This window comes from Podarcis vaucheri, assembly GCF_965113315.1.
Source record: "Podarcis vaucheri genome assembly, chromosome: 10".
Lineage (NCBI taxonomy): Eukaryota > Metazoa > Chordata > Lepidosauria > Squamata > Lacertidae > Podarcis > Podarcis vaucheri.
The window spans coordinates 48,944,083-48,965,905 of NC_138748.1; the positions used below are offsets into that span (position 1 = coordinate 48,944,083).

Below are 21,823 nucleotides of genomic sequence, written 5' to 3' on the forward strand. Positions count from 1 at the left end.
AATATATTATAGTTGTACAAATTTTGTTTATCTAATGCCAACTTTGAGCAGAGCCAGCAGATATGAATTTGAAATCTGTTTGGCCACTGCCAACCACATTACTGCAAAGCAAAAATCAGGTGAGTTCGTTATACTCTGATCTGAAAGCCAAGCTTTCCAGCTGTGCTATCCTTTGGGTAGGGAGGAATTTGGGGATCAAATCACACCCTAGATTTCCTTTCATGTTGCTCTATTGCTTTCTGTGATGTGTGGACCTTAACTGTGTCCTGTTTATGTTAAAAGGAAGCTAGTCTTGCAAACAAGATGAAAAGTCCATTTGTAGGCTACCTTGTGGTTGCATGACATTTCTTGGAGGACAGCTGTATCCTTGGCACATCTTTATCCCAGACTCCTTTCATCCCTGTTTGCTTCTTTGTTTACATCACATAACCAAGATCCTTTAACTATAGATGAATTAAGCTAGAACAATTAACAGTTCCTAGCTCTACCCTCACTATCTTTTTATGTTTTGTTGTGCATTTTAATTTCACATTTTTTAAAATGTTTCTGTAATTGGTTTTTATTTTTGTAAACTGCTTAGAAGTCTATTTTGGCCTTGATAAAATAAATCATCCTCATTACTATGTTAGAATCTGCACTCCACCCAAACATATGCACTGAAAATGTTGAAATGCAACCCTCTTTGACCCAGTTCATACACTGAACATGTTGAATGGGTCACCATGTGAAACATTACCACATGGAGACATGTGTATGTGGAAAGCCACTTGCACAAAACCACTCAGCAACATGCAAAGCTAGCAATTCCAAAGACACAAATGAAACTCCCTTCACTGTTTCCACTTCCTTCACTGACTGAAACTGATAGACATTAAGAGGTCTATAACTACATATGAGTGATGCCACTTGGAGCGTCCACACTTTGAACAGTCACCAACAAATTGCGATGAAGAAGAAATTCAATTCAGTATGCATTTAAAGCCTAATCTAACAAATTCACACTTTCTGAAATAATATGTGATCTGAAACTCAGCTATCCTTCAGAGTTCTTACTCATCTGAATTTTGCATTGCACTTCTCCAGCCAAACAGCACTTACAAAAATGCATATCTTAGGGGAAAGTGTGCGAAAAAAAATTGCAAATACAGTGGAACCTTGAGTTGTGGACATAATCCGTCCCAGAGGCACGTCCGCAACTCGAAGCGTTCACATCCAGAAGTGCCGTGTGTGCGCACACGCACAGTGCAATTTAGCGCTTCTGTGCATGCACAAAGCGCAATTTAGCACGTCTGCGCATGCGTGACTGGAGAAACCCGGAAGTAACCGTTCCTGTACTTCTGGGTTGCCATGGGATGCAACTTGACAAGTCGTAACCTGAAGTGGATGCAACATGAGGTATGACTGTATTAGTGAAAATAATATACAGTAACGATTTTATTAGGAAAAATTGATCACAAAAATGTGTACATTAGTGAAAACCTTATATAAAAATCTGTTAGGATAGTTTTGCACTAAAATGCTGAAAAACCTTCAATAGGTTTTTATTATTATTATTGCTGCAAAATGTGAAGAACTGAATGTATGACTGGGGGAAACTAAGAGAACCAAAATTTACACACCTTCCACCCCTACCAAGAGACTTCAAGCAACAAATTGCACATCTAAAACGAGCAACTCCAATTTTGAAATTATGAATAGGACAAGGTAGCTTTAAAAGTTTCAACTGATGAACAACAAGTAGTTGTTAATCATGAGTAAGCACTTCTTTTAAGCCACTCTATCACTTGAGGAAAAATTCTTACAAGCCTGACCTCTGCAACTGAAGACTAGACTCAGTAAAATGATATCTCCATGGTTCCTGTAGAGCAGGGGTATGGAACCAAATCTGGTTGAAAGATAGACTTTGGGGCTTGGCTTGGTAAGAAAGGCAATAGCCAGGAGACCTTACGTCTTAGGACTTTGCTGGGCCATTTCTTTAGCACTGATCTGTGTGGAACAGTGAGACAGTCAGAACATGGATGGAAGTTCAGGGATCAAAGGCACTGAAAATCATGGCCAAAGGATTATTGGCAACTGCTTCCTTCCAAAACCCAGAATAGAACTTCTGGTGGTTACCCAGTAAAACGGAGGCCTCATAGAGAGTTGTTTATCAGCCTTGCTACAGAGAAAAGCAGGGAAGACCAAGAGGGCACCATCTCCCCCTCCCCCCCAGCTTCCTCTGGGCTTTTACAAAACACAAAGTACTCACTGTGTGCCATTTATGTGGTAACCTGACTGCCCAGGTGACACAGGGACAGAACTCAAGTGAAAAATAGAACTTTCACCTCTCCTTGACCAGATCAGGGAAAGGAGATAAGTGTTTGAACTACAGTGAAGGAAAAGAACAGCTCCTATTTATGGGTTATGTATATTTTTTTATTACTCGTGCTTTATTTTTAGGCCTCTTTAATTAGACCTGTTAAAAGAGTTCCCTTCAGGTCCATACCAGGCCCAGAATTTCTTTTTTTGAACTTTCCCAATTTAATTCATGGATCAAATGGTTTTACAGCAATGGAAACTAAAACCTTGTTGTCCAAAATGCCACAGTCAACATTATTTTTCTTGTGCAGGATGTGGGCATTTAAAAAACAACAACAACCACCATATAAAGCCAAAAATAAACAAAGTCACTACGTCTTGTTGAAACATCAGCAGCCTTTTAGAGGGGTTGGCCCGACTCATCACCATGACTTTTTCAAGACTGGAAATGGAAATGAAAAGAAGAATGTTCTGAAACCAAGAGCATGAAAAAACTGGTTGTTTCTTTTCAAAATGAAGGCAAAAGAGCAAAAGGTCTTCACTTGACAAGGGGCAAATATTTTCTTAAAGAGAGAGGACAACAAATAACTTCAGATGGTAACACACTGTGAAGTGTACCATTCATTCACATTCTGACTCATATCAGCAGCAGCCACTCATTGCTGGAAATAGCGGAGGCATCCCAAGTAATGAACGTCTTTATGCTGCCTTTTTCTGGATACAAAAACACTGTGTCACAATGTCAATATCTGGCAAGTACCAGTAATGTGGGTTGTTGAGAACACCCATGTTTTAGATGGCGGTAGCTGAGACGCATAATAAGCAGTGGGGTAGCTGCTGACAGTCACAGAATAAGGAACTGGCAAAGGGTGGTGTAGTGGTTAGCATGTCTGGATTTGGCTAGGAGAATCTGAGTTCACATCCCTATGAACAATGTGGCTTGACTACAGCCTGTGCATGGTTACCGGGGAGTAAGCTCAGTGGTCTTACTATTAACTGCTTAGATTTCATTTGTAAAATGCCTTGAATGTAAAGAAACATAGGAATCAGCCTTGTTTGTGTGTATAAAATATGCAATCTTGAAATTAACTGCACTGCAAGCACATTCTTAGAAGGATACTGTCAAACATGAAATCCTAATTGGATGGATACTGACTTAGTTGTGCTCAGAGCAGACCCATTGAAATCAATATGATCTGGGTAGACAGTCTCATATCTGTGTCATCAGAAAGACCATAATAAGAAACAGGAGGGAAGGGGTGGTTTGAACACATATGGGCATTAAATATATCCAGAAAACATCAGGATGATGGCCAAGGAAATTCTGTACCCTCAGCTGCAGATTCAAGGAGTTGAGTGAAGACAGAGAAAGGTTAGAATGCAGGATTCAACATGACTTGGGAGTTTCATCATTGGAGACACTTTGGCCCATCTCCAAGTATACTTTGAAAATGTTTCAGTGATTTACTATGCTATGCTTTACTTGAAACCCCCGAAGCTCATTTCAAACATTTGTAATATATGGTTATTGGAATCTACATATCAAGCATTACAGCACAAGTATTTTGTTTTATTGTGTACTATTGAGCAGCAATCTAAATATAGAATGAGTATATATAAAAGCGATTAAGTAAATCAAAATATTACTCCTTATGAGCAGAGATTTTTTAAAAACTTAGTGAATAGAAACGTACCATTTCCTCGTTGATAAAATCAGTAATTGACCATGGGCATATCTATGCTACAAAATGGTTTTAAGTATTTTAGTAGCATATAGGCTGAAGTGGGTCATGTAACAAGCACAGACCCACAAGAACCTGCAGTTCAGCCTTGAGTCTTTGGTCTGAGCACTAGCGTATTGTAGTTTCTTTTCATTCTTCATGTCATCCTTGTGCTCAGTTCAGTGAACTAAGAGTGTAATGTCCTCTTAAGCACATCCCTGCCTCTAGACCTCCCTCTTCCCTTGTTATAGAAGAAACCTGCTGCAGGCTTGCATTAGGATGCCTGCTAGCAAACTCCATACACATTGCCCTGGCTTGCGCCCTAGAGAGGTTGTTTTGGTGCTGCTAACGCAGTAAAAACAATGTGGAAGGCAGACGTTATGAGTTATAAGCTCAACTTGATTGGCAATGGTATGAAGGTTATCACTTGCCTTTGTTGATGGGAGATATCAATGTGTCTCACTGGTCAGCTATCGCCCACTTTAAACTAGGCAGCCCCCCAGTCAATAAAGTGCTGACCTACCACTGTTCACCTGCTTCAATGAGTGCTTGGAGTTCAGAATACCACTCAACAAGGGGACCAAACTACTGCATCAGGCAAAGAAGGAAAGAAACAAACCTCCTTGTGCCCAGACAGCTGGAACACCAGGACTGTCATGGCTGTCCGCCAATCTGCTCCAGGTCAACAACTCATGGAAGATAGACATCATTGACCATGACCTGAGAAAGCTCAACACTGACTTTGCTGCTCTACAGGAGAGCAGACTCACTTCAAATGACAGCTTCCAAGACACCTTTTTCTGGCAAGAAAGGCATCCAGAAAAACTGCATAGGTTTTGCAGGTAGAACCACCAACTGAGGGTTCAGAACACTTGCTCACCTCTAAACCAGTCCAATTAACATCTTGAGTGTTTACTCTCCCACTGTCTCTACAGCCACAGCAGGCACTGCAACTCTGCAGCTGTTTGACTTCACCCCCAAAGGCGCACTCTTCCACTGTCTCCCAAGACAGATGGATGTCAACAGCTAGGGAGCTACATAAAACCCTAAAGCAGTTATGTTCCCAGCATCTATACCTAGAGCCTGAATTCTGTGAGCAAGTGTCAACAGACAACATGACCCTTTTCCCGTGGTGGCTGGTGCCCAGTAAGACTGGTAGGGTGGAAAGCAGAGAGATCAACAGTAGCTTGATCCAGAACCAATGACAGGCAGAGCCAACTAATTCTATTTTATCCCCATTCTCATCCCTGCTGAGTTCTATAAGGGGCATTGTTGATACTAAGGAGGTGGAAAGTTAGACTTTATTTCCGAAAACAGCAACTTTTCCTCAATTCCTTACAGACTTTCTGCCTCTTATCTGAATTGGGTTACTAAGCTAAGTGAAATCAAAGGTCTGGCCCAATATAGCTTTGCTTATATTTTAAAAGAGGAAGGAATCATGTCTAGTCTGAAACTAGTTTCACAATTACAGCTGTAGCAACTCCCACCCACCAAGGGCCAAATACGTGACATGAACTTCAGAAAAGTTTATTAAATACTGAATTAGCAGCACCCATATTGTCTCCTTAATTCAAACCCCTTGAGACAGAAACACACACACACAAACTCAACAAAATGTGTTCCATGGGAACAGTCTCTTGAAATTTCCATTACCTTCTGTTTGTCAAGGAGCCAAAATATACATCTGTTCTCCAGATACTTTCACTTTTCATTTATAGTACAACTTCACTCCCCAAAAAGGAGAGGTTAATGGAATTGAAGGGTGATGGAATGATGTGCAAGGAGGGCAGTGACACAGGAATTAAAGCCATAAGGGACACATGAACCTAATTTCCTGAGTCCTGAGATATGTCTGATCTTCCTCTCTCTTCTGTCTTGATGGAAAGAAGCTCGGCAAGGTTATTCTTTAAAAAAATTCAGCACTCTGTTTTTTCACCATTTATTCTTCAGTATATTCAAGAGTGGACTTTTGGACTTCGCTGAATTTTCTCCCCCAGCACAAAACCCTTTTGCTTTTCCCTCCCCATAGAGAATCTGAAATAGTGCAAGAGCAACCAAAACCTTAAAAAATGGGTTGAGCCAATTTGGGCAAAATACCAAGATAGGTGGTTGGATATGTCAGCAAAATCCCAAGGACACCCTCCCACCCTTGCCCTCAGACTAATCTGGGAAATCCTGTACAGTGGTACCTCGGTTTACAAACTTAATTTATTCTAGGGTCTGTTCTTAAACTGAGATGTGCTTTCCCTAGTGAGGCCTCCCAGTGCCCTTCTACCATTTGGCTTCCGTTCATAGACTGAGGTAAAGTTCGCTAACTGGAACAATACTTCCGGTTTTGTGGAGTTCCTATACCAAATATTTCGTAAACCAAGGTACCACTGTATAAGGGAAGGCAATTCCACCTTTTTCCCTCCCTAGGCCCTTAAGAGGAGATTGGAGGTGTGATATATGTGTTGGTTTGCACCACACACAAGTTTTTGTAGGATAACAATCTGCCCTACTTTACAGCGGACTGTCCTCTGTTTAAAGGGCTGTCCGGTGCAAATTTGGTTTAAAGCTAAAAAGCCATAAGAAGAGAAAACAGCAGCCAGCCTGAAGTTTGTCCACCAACTGCTAACAACTGAACAGCATACTGAGCAGACACACAGGCCATCTGGTCAGTGGTCCCTGCTATGGTGAGATGTCTTGCATTTCTGCTTGAATTATTTCTAAATTTGCACATATGCACATAAATTATTACATGCACTTTTATGCAAATCAGCACCTCCCCCTTTTTGGGGCAATGCATAAGTGACCACCCTCAGTGTTCTAGAGGGAGGGGATCCAAAAATGGTTTAACTATCATACCTGGAGCCCTGCCAGGCTCAAGCCTAAAAGGTACCCCTGACCATTAGGTCCAGTCGCGGACAATTCTGGGGTTGCGTGCTCATCTCACTCTATAGACCGAGGGAGCCGGTATTTGTTCACAGACAGCTTCCGGGTCATGAGGCCAGCATGACTAAGCCGCTTCTGGCGAACCAGAGCAGTGCACGGAAATTCCTTCAGAGCAGAAATGAGGGCACAGGAATGCTCTAGTGGTCCTCTCTGCTTTTTGCAACTTAAAAAAAAAAAAAACAGCTTCTCTCCCATTGCAAACAATTTAACACACACACACACACACACACACACAACATAATATATAAGCTTCTTATTCAAGAAAGGAAATTCCTTAGGTGGTTTACCAAAAAAAATGGTGTAAAATATTTCTCAAAAAAGTACAAATAAAATTAACAACATTTTAAAACAAGTATACATAATAAAATGATTAAAAATACAGATAAAATCAACAGAATTTTATAATAAATGTATCTGGGTAGGTTTGCCATAAGATAAAGTGGTTTTAGCAGGTAATTAAAGTTGTCCAAGGAGGGCACCTGACTGAAAAATAATGAGAAAGAATTAAAAGGGAGTGCATTGGATGACCTTCTTAGCTTGCCTATCTTTCTCACTGGCTTAGAGTGTGCTAAGCTGCTTCCTAGTCCTCCCCATAGGTAAAGGTAAAGGAACCCCTGCCCATACGGGCCAGTTGTGTCCGACTCTGGGGTTGCGTGCTCATCTCGCTTAAGAGGCCGGGAGCCAGCGCTGTCCGAAGACACTTCCGGGTCACGTGGCCAGCGTGACGAAGCTGCTCTGGCGAACCAGCACCAGCGCCGCACACGGAAACGCCGTTTACCTTCCCGCTATAAAGCGGTACCTATTTATCTACTTGCACTTAAGGGTGCATTTGAACTGCTAGGTGGGCTAGTCCTCCCCATAGCACAACCCTTTTAGGCCCTCCTAATGTTAAAACATCAGTTGAAGTTGGAGGATCCAGTGAAGGTCAAGAGAGAGTATCCACCATATCTTCATTATCAGGTCTCTGTCTCCAACACTGAAGGCGTAGATCCGTTCTATCCCATGGCACCTGGAAAGGCATGCCCCCCCAGGGGTCATGGGCATTCTACCCTTAGTTGCTTCGGACTGAATCCCACATTCTCTATCCACTAGCACAAGGAGTCTTGCGCTACCAGACGGGCAACTTTTCATGTTGTGCAACAGAGAAATCCAGTGCAACACTTGCGCTAGTGGAAACTTGTTGCAGAACAGACAGCACAATCTATTGTACGACAAAGTTACCAGCAACCTCCTTACGCTTTGTCTTGCACAATAACATTCCACTGGCGCAAAAATGTTTTGCCAGTGGAAGAAGTATACCGCTAAATGATTTTTAGCTTACCATAACGTTGACTGCAACCCTGTACAAGTACTGAGTTAGCACTGGTGCTCAAGCTAAATAAAGATCAAAGATGAAAACTCAGGCCCAAGCTAAACATGAGATTAATGCTTGAATGTATTTAACCACATGCACATTTTTGTTATGTAAATAACAGGGGGAGGGAAGCCTGAGTGCAGCCTTGGGATGAGAGGGAGGATCTTAACTCTGCCACCGTCCCATCAAAAATGGCCTCTCCAAAGCTGTTGTTTGCATTCCAAGGGAAGCCTCCCTTGGGGCCAGCCATGTATTCTTTGCACCTTTCTGGTGAAACTTTTTGTGCTGATTGGAAGGCATTTGTCAATACAAGTGTCCGAAGCTTTCACAACTAGTCATGCAATCTCTGTAGGAAGCTGCAGCTGATAGTTTTAGAAAGAGTACATTGCTGAGCAAACGGACATCACAGTTTAGCAAATAGATGGTAAATTGTACATTTGTGATTTTGCAAGACGTCTGTTCCATTTGAGGGATACTGAACTCGTTCTTAATAGGAGTCAAAATGAATGTGCTCTTTTAGAAGTATTTAAACATGGATGTGTACACACACAGAGAGAGAGAGAGAGAGAGAGAGAGAGAGAGAGAGAGAGAGAGAGATATGGTGGCCCTGTTCAGACCTGGGAAAGAGCAGTCATTCTGTGATAGAGCATCAGCCTAAGGTCCCAGGTTCATTCCCTGACTTCTCCAGGTAGCCCTCTTTGCTCCTTAGAGTAAGAGTTGGACTCATACATGATTATTATTGATGATGATTTCAAAAATGCAGCTTCTAATTTATGCTTTTGCATGCTCTCTTTCTCATCCTTTCTGACTGACTGCATTTTGCCCCTTTCATTTCATGCCTGTGCCTCATTTAATGGAGACAGGACTTCAGTTGCGAGATTCTGTAGAGGCATTCTGCCAAAACGACATGAGATTTATTAGTTTTATAAAGTGCTTCAACTTAAATAGGCCTGATATAAATACAACAACAAATCAGTGGTAGCATTTTTTAAAAAACACACACTCGCACGCTCTGCATCAGACTGACTCTAAATAAACTCTAATTGACATCAATACATCTGTTGCTTATCATTTTGTTTCCACAGAGAAGCTACACTTCTATCAGCTGGTAGTAACACCCACCAGATCAAAATTTCCAAATAAGCTACACACTGGAGAATAGGGGAGTCCACTAAGTGGAGCTGAAGATAAAGTTGTGTGTTTATGCTAGTATCTGAGATCTGATGCACCCCCATAAGAAGTATGGAATACTAGGGAGTGCTAGAGCTTGAATTATAGGTGTGGTACCAGGCCGGATAATAATTATGTTCACAAGAGACTCATTGTTCTCAGAGTTTTGCAGAGCTACAGATCAAGGCTGACTCATGATGACTAGCTTAGGACTTCTTGGTTTCCGTGACAACCATCTGTCTATCCCATAAAATAACTGGCCTGACAGATAAAGCAGAACCCAATTTAGATCTTACAACGGCCTGGACATGAGATTCACTTGTATGTGAGAGACACTATTCTTAGGCCCACATCATTCCCTTCTAAAGACACAAGTTCCAGGTCCCCTATGTCCCTATCTGTGTAATAGATGCTAGTGGAGGCAGCTGGATTGTAAGCATTTATGGGGAAATAATAGGTATGGGCTGAGCTGCTAATTCCATTCTGTTTTGTTCACACTGATACTGAGTCACAGGTCTTCTCGGTCCCATTGTGTGCATTTTTGCACCTTTTTGTAAAAAAAAAAATTAATGTTACATAGAATGCATGCTTTTCAATACAGTCACCAGTAGAATGTGAATCTTGAATGATTTTTTAAAAATGTAAACTGTAAGAATGATAGCTATCTAACTACTTCCACTAATGCAAGAATTTATTTCTCAGCAACGAAACTCTCCCTCTCTCTTCTCTTCTCTTCTCACCTGCTCCATTCCCTAAATATGTTCTGGGTTTTCCACCACCATCTTGGATCTGATATGGGGAGGGTGTAGAAGGCACACAGTTGGAGGAGAGGGGTGGGAAGTTCTGCTGTGCAGCCAAAAGACCATGTGCTAGTGGAAGCACTTCATTGGATACCAACCTATGCTTTCATGAACCCTTTTTCTGCATCAAAAATCCACTGCAAAATCCTGGGAAGTATTTAATGAGACTGGGAGACGCATTACAACCCAAAAGCAAATCCAGGATCATTGGTTCACATCAACTGCTGAAAAAACGGACCAAACATATTCCTGCCCCATCCTTAGGACATGCAAAAGAATAACTAAAACAACAACAACAATGCTGCTGCAGTATAGAGTGCTTTTGTTCAGGCTTCCAGGCACTCTCTTCAAGCCTACCTCGCCCTCAGTTTCCCATTTTTCTCATCCCAGCAGTCATCCATGGCCACTGAGAGTACTCAATCACCAGTAGACTGTTTGGGAGAGTCACCCCAAACACTCACCCACCTTCACACACATTTTGAATTTCCCCCAAATATTTTTTTTTATACTCCTACAAACCTTGGGCTTTCTCCCTGTGCATGGTGGTGCTTTAGGTTGTATAAATGGAACGAACATCTGCTTTGCAAGCAGACGGTCCCAGGGTTCAATCGCCAGCATCTCCAGGTACGGGGGTGGGCAAGTCCCCTGTCTGAAAGCCTGGAGAGCTCAGCCGATACTACTGAGCTAGATGGACCAATAGTCTGTGTTATGTACTGTTCTGAATCCTAGAACAATAGGATCCAGAATGCAGCAATCTGATTCGTCCGCAGGAGCCACCCAATCCAGCTCCAGGTGGAAGTGCAGGAGCAGCCAATCAGCCTCCTAGATGAAGTAAATCAGCAACCTGATTGGCCTACAGGAGCAGCCTGGAATTAGCCAATCACTAGGGGCCCATTGTGTAAATAATGTATATATAGCTAGACATTTCATGGAAAGTTTCATTCATTGCTACTATGAGCTGAATAAAGAGCATGAAATTCACACTCGACTCCGAGTATATTTCAGTCTGACTCGATCGAAGGCAGCTTTCTTCTAACCTCCTAGAAAACACTTAAAAGCATGGTTTTGTTGCTTTTTTTCTCCACTTCCAGAATTTGCTAATGAACAACAACCACGTTCATTTACCCATAAGCGTCATTGTCTTATAATCTTAATAAGCAAGAATATTATTATGATCAATATTTTGCTAGTTTGTAGTACTCATACACTAATGCTGCACTTTCTTACACACTCTCACACATATTCTTTTTCCACATTTCATCAACCAAAGGTGAAAGTTGAGAACCAGCTTGACTTCCAAGACATCGCAAGCGTGGTAGCCATGGCCAAAACATACGTCACGACGGAGACTTTCATTGATTCCAAATATGATATTCGAATCCAGAAAATTGGCAACAATTACAAAGCTTACATGTGAGTTTGCTGTCAAGTTTGGGACTGGGTGGGGCGGGAAGCAAAGCTGCTCTGTTGGTTTGTTTATTTTTAAAGGTATTCATGTTCAAAACTGAATGCACTTTTTTCTTCTCCTAAATGCTAATTGTGGAGATCAACGTATCTTAAACAAAAATGTTCTTCTGATCCCCATTCTATGACACAGATCAGTCCTGATGTTGCTCAGCTGTGGCCTGTGAGATCTGACAAGTGCAATGTCTGATCATATGTCTGGGCAAGCTTTGTGACTGCTGCGCTCCTCCTGAACGCAAAGCCCGGAAGACCATGTTTGCCAGCGGCACAAGCAGCATGAGCAGACATCAACAGCTAGTTAGGAGAAAGGAGACTCGTGCCCTTTAATAACTCTTGAGAAGTCACCGGGAGAAGCTGGTGGGTGGCTTTTAGAACCATTGACTTTACGGTGGCAGAGATAGCTGCATTTCCAGCAGGCTGTCATTACAATGGAAAGCAGGCTCAATGAAAGCCAGTGTTTCCCTTTTCTTTAGAGTTTCACATTGCCCCCTTTTCACAACCAGCTCTAAAGCCCACTGATGTCTGTGGGAAGCTTTCTCTCGGCTCTTCTGGCATGCAGCCTCCTGTGCCGTTTAAATTCTACACTACAGAGCACGGGGTTAATTATTCCGCAGGCTTTTCACAGACTCTTCTACTGTACAAAGCCTGACATACCCAGAAGAGAGTTCACAAGGCCAATATAAGACTACCCAGCCAGCATTTGGATGAAGATGTAACTAAGCAGGAGGATGCCAGCACACAGAGAGAACTTCCCAGCCTCCAGATGGAGTTACACATTGACTAGGGCGTCGGCAATGGCTTAAGAGCAAAGAGGAGCACAGGGCTGAGGAAGGGTTCCCTGCCAACACCCTCCCTCATTCCCACCCTCTTTTCTTTAATATGGAGAGGAAATCACAGTGTTTGGGGGAATTTATTGTCCGCATGTGGTGTGTTTGTTTTTCCCAGGAGGACATCGATCTCTGGAAACTGGAAAGCAAACACAGGTTCTGCCATGTTGGAACAGATCGCCATGACTGAGAGGTAATGAGCAGGAGGGGCTGCAGCCAAAATGCAATATTTGGGTCAATCTGATAGGCTTGGGCCTTGGGCTTCATTAACCATTATCCCAAATACACTGTAGCACAGAGGTTCTGTTTGCATTTTCATTCTTGACTGGGGTGAGCAGCAGTTGGCTCTCAGAAAAAATAGAGCATTACTCCTGTGCATGCCTTTCCACCTCAGACGCCTACCTGCCTACTTCCCCCAGCTAAACATTATTTTGCCCAGATGGGGTGGGCACAAGAGGGATGGCTGTTCCCCATCCCTAATCTTAAAGCCAAAAGAGGCAGCCACAATAAGCTTAAGCTGCTCTTTCTCAGACTCAGATCACATAATGATGAGACTCCTACACAGAAAGCTTCCAGGGTTCAACCCACATGACGATAGTCATATGTGATCTTTTTTAATTGACACTGTATCTTTCAATACGTCTCAGGGGAAGGGCTGCAGCTCAGTGGTACAGGATGTGCTTTGCATGCAGAAGACCAGGTTCAGTCCCCATCATTTCCAAGCAGGGCTGGAGAACCATGCAAAACCCCACAGGATGGCTGCCAGTCAGCGTAGGTCATGAATAGTGACCTCCCAATGTTGTTGGTCTCCAACTCCCATTGGGCCCAGCCAGCATGGCCAATGGACAGGAATGATGGGAGCTGTAGCCCACATTGGGTACCACTAGTGCAAAGAGCATTGAGCTACTGTAGATGGAATGATTTGATTTGATTTGATACAGGGCCAGTTCCTATGTACACATCCACAGAAAGAAGCTGCAGTTTGCACTGAAGTGCCTCCTTGTTATCCGCACTCACTCCTGCATTAAGGCCTTGAATGAGACCAGCTAACAAATTTCCTATCTGTACTTATACAGATTTTGAACCAAGAAATATTCACCATCCTGCCTCTCCAATCCCTCTTCCTCAGTCCTTGCATGAACAGTGCAAAGCCCTTTGCTCATCAGTTTCATGCGGTCCTCCCTGCTGCACCGGCCTTGCAGTGCCTTGTGTATTAGCATGGAGAACCTGCCTGATTCATGGGGTTAATCCTCAATGTCAACAGCCCATTCCTGGCACCCCTCTCCTCATACATACCCAGTGTGGGAAAGAATTAGCTCACCGGTATGAATATATTTATACTTCGCCACTTCCCTGCCAAGAAAGGTATTCAGATGATCACCTCTGGCCCCTTTCTTTCTGCCTTCTCCAAGGGCTTTGTTGCCTCATTATGCAACGGCAACGGCATTGTGGGTAGGGTGGTATTATTCAGAAATGGTATCGAGATCTCCTTCTTTCTCTCTCTATCACACATGAGCTGCAGTTGTCGGAGATATGCCTCCTGCCTCAGCTAAGGACTTCTGTATCTGAAGCCACCTCTCAGAAAGGATATTGTAGAGCTGGGAAAGGTGCAGAAAAGGGCAGCAGCCTAAAATGCTCAGGCAAATTGGTGAGGGTGCACAATTAAAGTTACACAAGGTGTGGGAAAAGTGAAAAAGAGGGATATTTTTCTCCATGAGGTTCTCTTATGAGAACCTAGGGCTAGCCAATAAAGATCTGAATGTTGGGAGATTCAGGACAAGCAAAAGTAAGAACATATTCACACATTAGCATTGCTAAACTATGGAATTCACTGCCAGATAATGTGGCTTTAAAAAATAGAATTAGGCAGCTTCGTGGAAGAAAAGGTTGTCCACAGCTAATAGTCGTGGTGCTATGTTCTGCATCCAGAACTAGAAGTACCATGCCTCAGGATGCAAGGCACTGGAGAACAACAGCAAGAGACATTTGCCCTCACATCCTGCTTGTGAGCTTCCAATAGGAATCTGTTTGGCTACTGTGGGAAACTGGATATTGGACTAGATAAGCCTTTGGTCTGATCCTGCAGAGCTGCTCTTGTGTTCCTAGTAATAATCTGACCAGGCCACTATGTGTGACCAAAGACTTTCACAGTCCTGTGCACACAACACATTTGTTTTATCAACTATGGTGCTAACTGGCTGGAGGACTAATTGTGTGCTTTGAGTGCTGCATAGACACCATGCCCTTCAAACAGAAGCACTATATTGAGAGAAGACATTTTGATTATCACAATAGATAACAACTCTAGACAAATAAACAGGCTAATTTCTCTTTGTGTTTGCCCAGGATTGCTTCCTGCTCTCTCACTAGGTTGCAGAGCTGTTGGCTATGGCCAGAAAAGTGATTACTTTAATGCCTAGGAAATCAACTGCAGAATTAATCTATGGGGTCAACCATGCATTCCAAGCCTCATAAGATGTTTATATATTTGGCTGGAAGTTAAGAAAACTGATTATCTCTGAAGAGGGGGCTATTTGGGGTTATTTTTTTGCAGTTTCTACAAGCAATCTTATGTGGTTTTTGCAGATATCGACTCTGGGCAGATTCCGTTGCAGAGATGTTTGGAGGCCTTGACATCTGCGCAGTCAAAGCTGTCCACAGCAAGGATGGAAAAGATTATATAATTGAGGTGAGAGGTTGAATGAGTGGCCTGTAAGCATCATTCAAAAAGGATGTGTAACGAAGTATATATTACATTATTTGACACACACAGAGGCATGCATGTATGTAGAAACTCCTGTGTATGGCAAGTGCCCCTCATTCATTTATTCTACCACGCTCCATATATTCAATGCACATTCATTTAATAGAAGCACAGAGTATATCTGACAATGGACTTATCCACACTTAACTTCTGCCCTGCGCTTTCTAGGCAAAGGTCAGCACTTTCCTGGTCTGTATCTGAGTGTCTCCCCCCCCCCACCCACACACCCCGCTTTCCCCAGCAAAGCCCACTCTTTAATGCTGAATCAGAACAAATGGCTTGATCATAGACTCATAGGTATCTCAGACTGTTCTCAAGCCATGTATCTCTGGGTCTGTAACTAGCAGATCTCTCAGAAATTAGCTGGCCTGAGATGCTATTAGCAGGGATAGCAAAATGAAACTGACATGTTCAGAGGCATTCTGCCTTGGGGAGACCCACATGCTGGGGAGAAACAACAGAGAATGCCCCTCCCCACTCGAGAGTCCTCTCCAGGTGTTTGAGAAACAGAACACTCAATTATCAAGGAATCATTTATCAGGAAGGAATCTTTGAGGTCCAACCCCTCTGCTCAGTGCAGGATCTCCAATGCAGGATACAACTAAAGTATCCCTAATAGCCATCAATCCTGTTAAATACCTCCAGCAAAGGAAAGCTCACCATGGCTGTCTGTACCACTGTAAAACAAGCTGTAGGAAATTTCTTCTAAGGTTTAGGCAAAATCTGCTTCCTGGAAATTTCCATCCAATGGTTCTAGTCCTGCCCTCTGGAGCAATAATATGTTGTGTCTTCTGCAGGATGCATATTTGAACCTTAGCGGGACCTTGCCATGGCCCATCCAGGTAGTGCTTAGATTTTTATGTTCTCAAGACCATGCAAGCCTCTTAGGAACATGAGTCAACTTGAGATGTCTATCAGTTGGGAGTGGGGAATGCTATGAATGGAAATACTAAATGAAAAAGCTCTGTGTTGACCTGAAGAAAGCATAATATTTTCAGCAAGCACCTCTAAAATAATGTTTCCAGATATGTGAAATACATCCGTTCATGTCATCGTTGTCCCTCACCTGCCCTGCAGTGATCAGAAAGCTGAGAGCAGGGAAAAGAGAACAGAGAACCCCATCCCTTTTCTCCCACCATCTCCTCCACTTCTGCATTAAGACAAGGCTAAACTTGTTGCCATTTTCAACTGAACAAGGATGCTGGCAGGAAGGAAGGAAGGAAGGAAGGAAAGAGCTGATTAATCACATCAAAGGAGTGGTGGGTAGAATGGCAGAAAGGATAAACACAGAGCAGTAGCACAACTCTCACAGGAGGCTGGCTGAGTCCAAAGAGCAGCAATTACTGATTGCCACCTGGCCAAATAAATTACTCTGGCCTGCTCCTGTGTGTTTAACATCAGCAGATAGGTAGAAATCAGGAGGCACAGCTTACCATTTCATTGTGCAGTACTAGGTGCCTGTAAAACAGAGATGGCCAAACTGTGGCCCTCAAGATGTCAGACTATAGCTCCCATTAGCCCTGGACACTAGCAGGAACTGATGGGAATTGCAGTCCAGCCACATTCGGAGGACCACAGGCTCCCCAAAGCTGCTGTAAAAGATAGCAGCACAAAAGGAGCAAAATGTGGGTGTCAAAACAAAGATTTATGGTGTGTCTTTGCTTGATCTTTTGATACCTGCGTTGGCTACAAATGAAATGATTATTAAAGGCTCTTGTGGGGGGCATTAACAGGTGCCTTTGCCCCTATGTGTTAATTTTGCTCCCCTGTTGTGCTGCTGAAATGAAACCTCTGAACTCTTGAACTGGAGGTGCAACTTATTTGAGATGGTAACTAAAATGAAAGAGGAACTCCCCAAGGAGTCTGTGGGTGGCATGAATAATAAACTGCTGTGTCCCAGGAACACACACCAGCTGGGACAAACCATGGCTGGAAAAGCTAGCCTTTTGAAGTGAGGCCTGCCGTGCCAAGGGGGTCCTTGCTTGTGGGAGTCGGGTCAGTCAGGCCACTGGAGAAAGGGGTGGGCATTTGAAAAAGAGAGATCTTTTTTGTATATATTGTTGAAATTTCTCAAAGCTGAAATTGGAGACCTCCTCAGTGGGGGGAGGACATCATCAAGGCGACTGTGCGGAAGAATGAGCAAGTGTCCTTGGTTACTGTGTGAGGATGCTGGAACGGAGACACGGTGTCTGCCCTGCTGTAAACTCCACCAACGCAGGAAGATGAGCAAAGCCGGCTGAATGCTACATCCAGGGCCACTGACACATCCAGAGAGCTGTACGTGGGAGAGCACTCTCCCACCCACTGAGTTTGGGGAAGCTGATGAGAACCACATGAGCCCCGTGGCGATGGCACATTCTTGCGCTGCGCAAGTATCCTGTAGGAATCGGTGGCAGGTCAAAGGTTGTGTGAGACAAGTGTGCTGCCAGGAGAGGAACATATGTTTGCTTTAGGCTTTTCTGATGTCCCTCCTTTTCTTGGAAATCATCTGAGTTGCTGCTGGGACACTTTCAAGGGTGGCCAGAAAAAGCTGTCCCACTAGTGCCCTGGTACAAAATTCAGTATGAATTGGGGTAGGGGACAACGTCGCTCCAGAATTATGGTATAATAATATCATAATCATTGTCTTAAAACGTTGGAAGGGAGAAGAAAGTAAAAGAGACGGCAGAGGGATTCTGCCTCTGGGTAGGACTGGGTCTAAAGCCTTAGGGAACCACTACCAGTCAGGGTCAACCATGCTGAGCTTGGAGTCAATCTAAGGCTGCTCCTAACTGAGGTTCAAAGCACAGGAAAAGGCCGGTGCACTTTTTTTTCAGATCAGTTGGCAACCCCAATAGCCAGCAGAATTGCCCATCTTGCCACTGTTTGGACTTTGCTGGCTTCCCAAGAGCTTTGTGTGTGTAAACCCACTTATCATTTTGCCATTGCATGAACCCACCATCCCTCTGATGTGATGGAATTGGCGCTTTCTTTCCTTCCTTCCAGTCAGCCAACCTCCCTGCTCTTCTTAACTCCTGAGAACAGCAACAAGTTTAGCCTTCATGTCTCACCACAGTACACAGAGGTCGAGGAGATAGCTAGGGAAAGGGGTATGGGTCCCTCCCCCCATCCTTTGCCCATCTCCCTCCCTCTCCCTCCAAGATACCTTATCAGGAGAGAGCAGCTGTAGCAGCAGGACACAGCTGCTGACCTTGCACAGTGGTGAAGGCCGGAGCCACATGGGACGCCTGCCTCTGTTTTGTCTCAGCCGTTACATGGAAGTCTTATTTTCAGGGAAGGAGGGAAAATGTTTCTGCTTTGTATACGCCAGCTTTGTGTCTAGCTTCACGTGTTTATCTCAGCATTGTAAGGTCAGATTTTATTTAATATCTGGCAACAAAGAAAACTCTTGTGCTAGTGTGGCAGAAATAACCAAAGTAGCCTCCATTCTCCTTAGGGACCTGTGGCTTCCTTTACTTCAGGGGTGGGGAGCCTGTAGCCCTCCAGACATTGCTGGACTACAAATCCCATCATCCCTTACCATTAGTCATGCTGGCTGGGGAGGCTGATGGGAGTTGGAGTGCAACAGCCGCAGGATGCCCATCCCTGCTTTACATTATTACCGCTATTGGAGTTCACTAGCAAAATAGCCCTGCCTTTGGTGGGTGTTTCAAATACGCCACAATGGCACAGCCTATCAGTGTGCCCTACTTTACAGAGGACAGTCCTCTGTCTGAAGGGCTGTCCAGTCCACATTTGGTTTAAAGAGAAAGAAACTTTAGAAGAAAGACCTTGAAGTTGCCCATCGGCAGCTGACACCTAGACCAAGCAGGCAGGCAAACATAAACACCACCTGGTCATAATCTGGTACCCTGTTATAGTGACATGCATTGAATTTCTATTTAAAGTATACATGTTTCTAAATGTGCTGGGAATCACAAGTGGGGAGAGCACTGTTGCTGCCTACTCCGTTCTGTGGACTACAGATGGCTCCTGTTTGGGGTGCCAGGCAAGTCCTTTTCTAGGATACTCCATTCCACCAGCACCCCATTTTCTTCCCCCCACCCACTTCTCAATGAACACTCAGTATTTCATGGCCACTGAATAATAATAATAATAATAAATTTTATTTATATCCCGCCCTCCCCAGCCGAAGCCGGGCTCAGGGCGGCTAACAACAATAAAAATAGTTCAACATTCTAAAACATTCATTATAACATTAATTAAATCAAATTAAAATCAAATTAATGGCAACCATCAAGCAAATTTTTGTGCAGATTGCCAGAGGAGGGGGTCAGGCTGCGCCCTGACAAAAGGCCTGGTGGAACAGCTCTGTCTTGCAGGCCCTGCGGAAGGATGCCAGGTCCTGCAGGGCTCTAGTCTCTTGTGACAGAGCGTTCCACCAGATTGGAGCCGCGGCCGAGAAGGCCCTGGGCAAACTATTGGGCTGTTTTTGAAGCACCCCTTCCTTTATTTTAATTTTTATACTTCTGCAAACCTTGGAGTTCCCTCACCCCCACTACTGATAACTTCCCTCGTGTGTGTGGATGTTGCCATTTTGACTGTGTAAGGATCTACACCCAGAAAATAAATTTGCTATTAGTATAATTAGGGTTGCCATATTTCAAAAAGTAAAGATGCAATTTTTCAATTGACAAAGCACCACATTTCAGAAATCCCCCCACCGCCGGGCATCAGTTCCGCCTTTCAAATCCCAGTATGGCAGCCCTAAATAAGTTAAATAACAATTATTATGTTGCTTTGAGTACGAGGTTTGCAGGGTACAATAGCCCCATCTAGTGATCGCAAATCAGCCTGTGCCATTAGATGTAAAGAGGGCTTCTATTTCCACATGGAATCTGAAGCTGCCAGGTTAGATAACAGGTGGGCAGAGGGGTTGCCCAAGAGAATTGCCTGTGGCTCAGGTAAGCTAATTCAGGTTGATTCTCAGGGCTTCAATGGCTCCTCAATATGCTCCTCCCCCCTCCCTTTTTTAGATAGGCTGAAAAGCCTAACACTATGCTGAGTGAATGCTTACCTTAAGCATTACCAATTGGCAATCATGAAGGTATGCAATGATGGTCCTGCATCTTATCTGTCCACATTTTCCCAACCCTTGGGTTCTGCATTTGCCCCATTAGCTAAAGGTGTCTAAAGGTGGTTTGAAGGTGAGGATCTGGCTGCCACTGATATAAAAGGACTCACTTCATCTCTTTGTGCAGGTGATGGACAGCTCAATGCCTCTGATTGGGGAGCATGTGGAAGAAGACAGGCAGCTAATTGTGGACCTGGTTATCTCCAGAATGACGCAAGCCTGCCTGAGTGTGGGGTCGTCCCCTTCACCTCTGCGGCCTTGGGTAAGACCCCAAAGCCTGCATTTTCTCACAGTCCTAACAAGAGCTCAAGTGACCAAAAAATATTTCTAAATGCAGATTTTTTTTCCAATGACAAAACAAAATGATGCTCTATAACTTAGTGGTTAGTGATACTAACATATAAATCCTGCATGTAGTTCTGCATGTGGGCTGCAGTTTGAAGGGGAAGACTAGAGAGGAGTGGCTTCTCTTAAGCCTAGAGCTGAGCACCTCAGCTGTCCAATGCAGTCCTTTCATCAGTCCTGCTCTGCTCTTTTCCTGGGGCCTTTTTGCCTGGCTGAAATGTAGCTTTGAATAGCAACCATGTTTTTTGATTCTCTGGATGAAAGATTGAGAGATGCATTAAGGAAGGGGGGGCTACAAACCTCTGACTTGGATGTGCTTAGAATGTCGCCAACTGTTCAGAGGTAAAGGTCACAACCAATGCTCAACCCACTTTTGTCTTTGGCCCTGCCACCCTAGAAAGTTACACATGGTGGCACATGAGCCCAAGCACTGAAGAAAGTTCCCTACTCCTGTATTAACTCTTTGTCCCCTGAAATTACCTTCTAAACAGCTTTTGAACCCCACTTCTACCTGCTAACAAAAAGGTACAGCTACATATAGTACTGCCTACAATATATTCAAAGAATGTTGGAAGACTTTGATTGATTTGCATATGCTGTTTTTCCATTACTACTACTACTACTACTACTACTACTACTACTACTATATTTTGCAAAGAAGGACCTCAGAAGATGATCACAGGGTCTGGGTAGGTTCATATGGAGAGAAGTGGTCCTCAAGGTATTGTGGTCCTGAGCCATTTAAGGCTTTATATGTTAAAACCAACACTTTGAATTGGGTCTGGAAACTAATTGGCAGCGAGTGCACTTGGGTCAGGATTGGTGTAATATGTTCAAACCATCTTGCCCCCATGAGCAACCTGGACACTGAATTCTGCACTAGCTGAAGCTTCTGAACAGTCTTCGGAGGCAGCCCTATACGTTGCAGCAATCTAACTTAGAAGGGGAAGAAATGGAGGCAGTGAGAGATTATACTTTCTTGGGCTCCATGTTCACTGCAGATGGTGACAGCAGTCACAAAATTAAAAGACGCCTGCTTCTTGGGAGAAAAGCAATGACAAACCTAGACAAC

General features: G+C 43.7%; 1 protein-coding gene across 2 annotated transcripts in view; it reads left to right on the forward strand.

Moving 5' to 3' along the window:
• The window catches only part of SYN3 (synapsin III), a 183,968-nt gene that overhangs the window by 155,677 nt on the left and 6,468 nt on the right, over window positions 1–21,823 (forward strand). For both annotated transcript variants that reach the window (XM_082241196.1, XM_082241195.1), the window contains exons 8-11: window positions 11,548–11,690; window positions 12,687–12,761; window positions 15,155–15,257; window positions 20,534–20,668. In XM_082241196.1, the coding sequence (XP_082097322.1) occupies window positions 11,548–11,690; window positions 12,687–12,761; window positions 15,155–15,257; window positions 20,534–20,668 (456 nt within the window). The remainder of the gene's footprint in view (window positions 1–11,547; window positions 11,691–12,686; window positions 12,762–15,154; window positions 15,258–20,533; window positions 20,669–21,823) is intronic.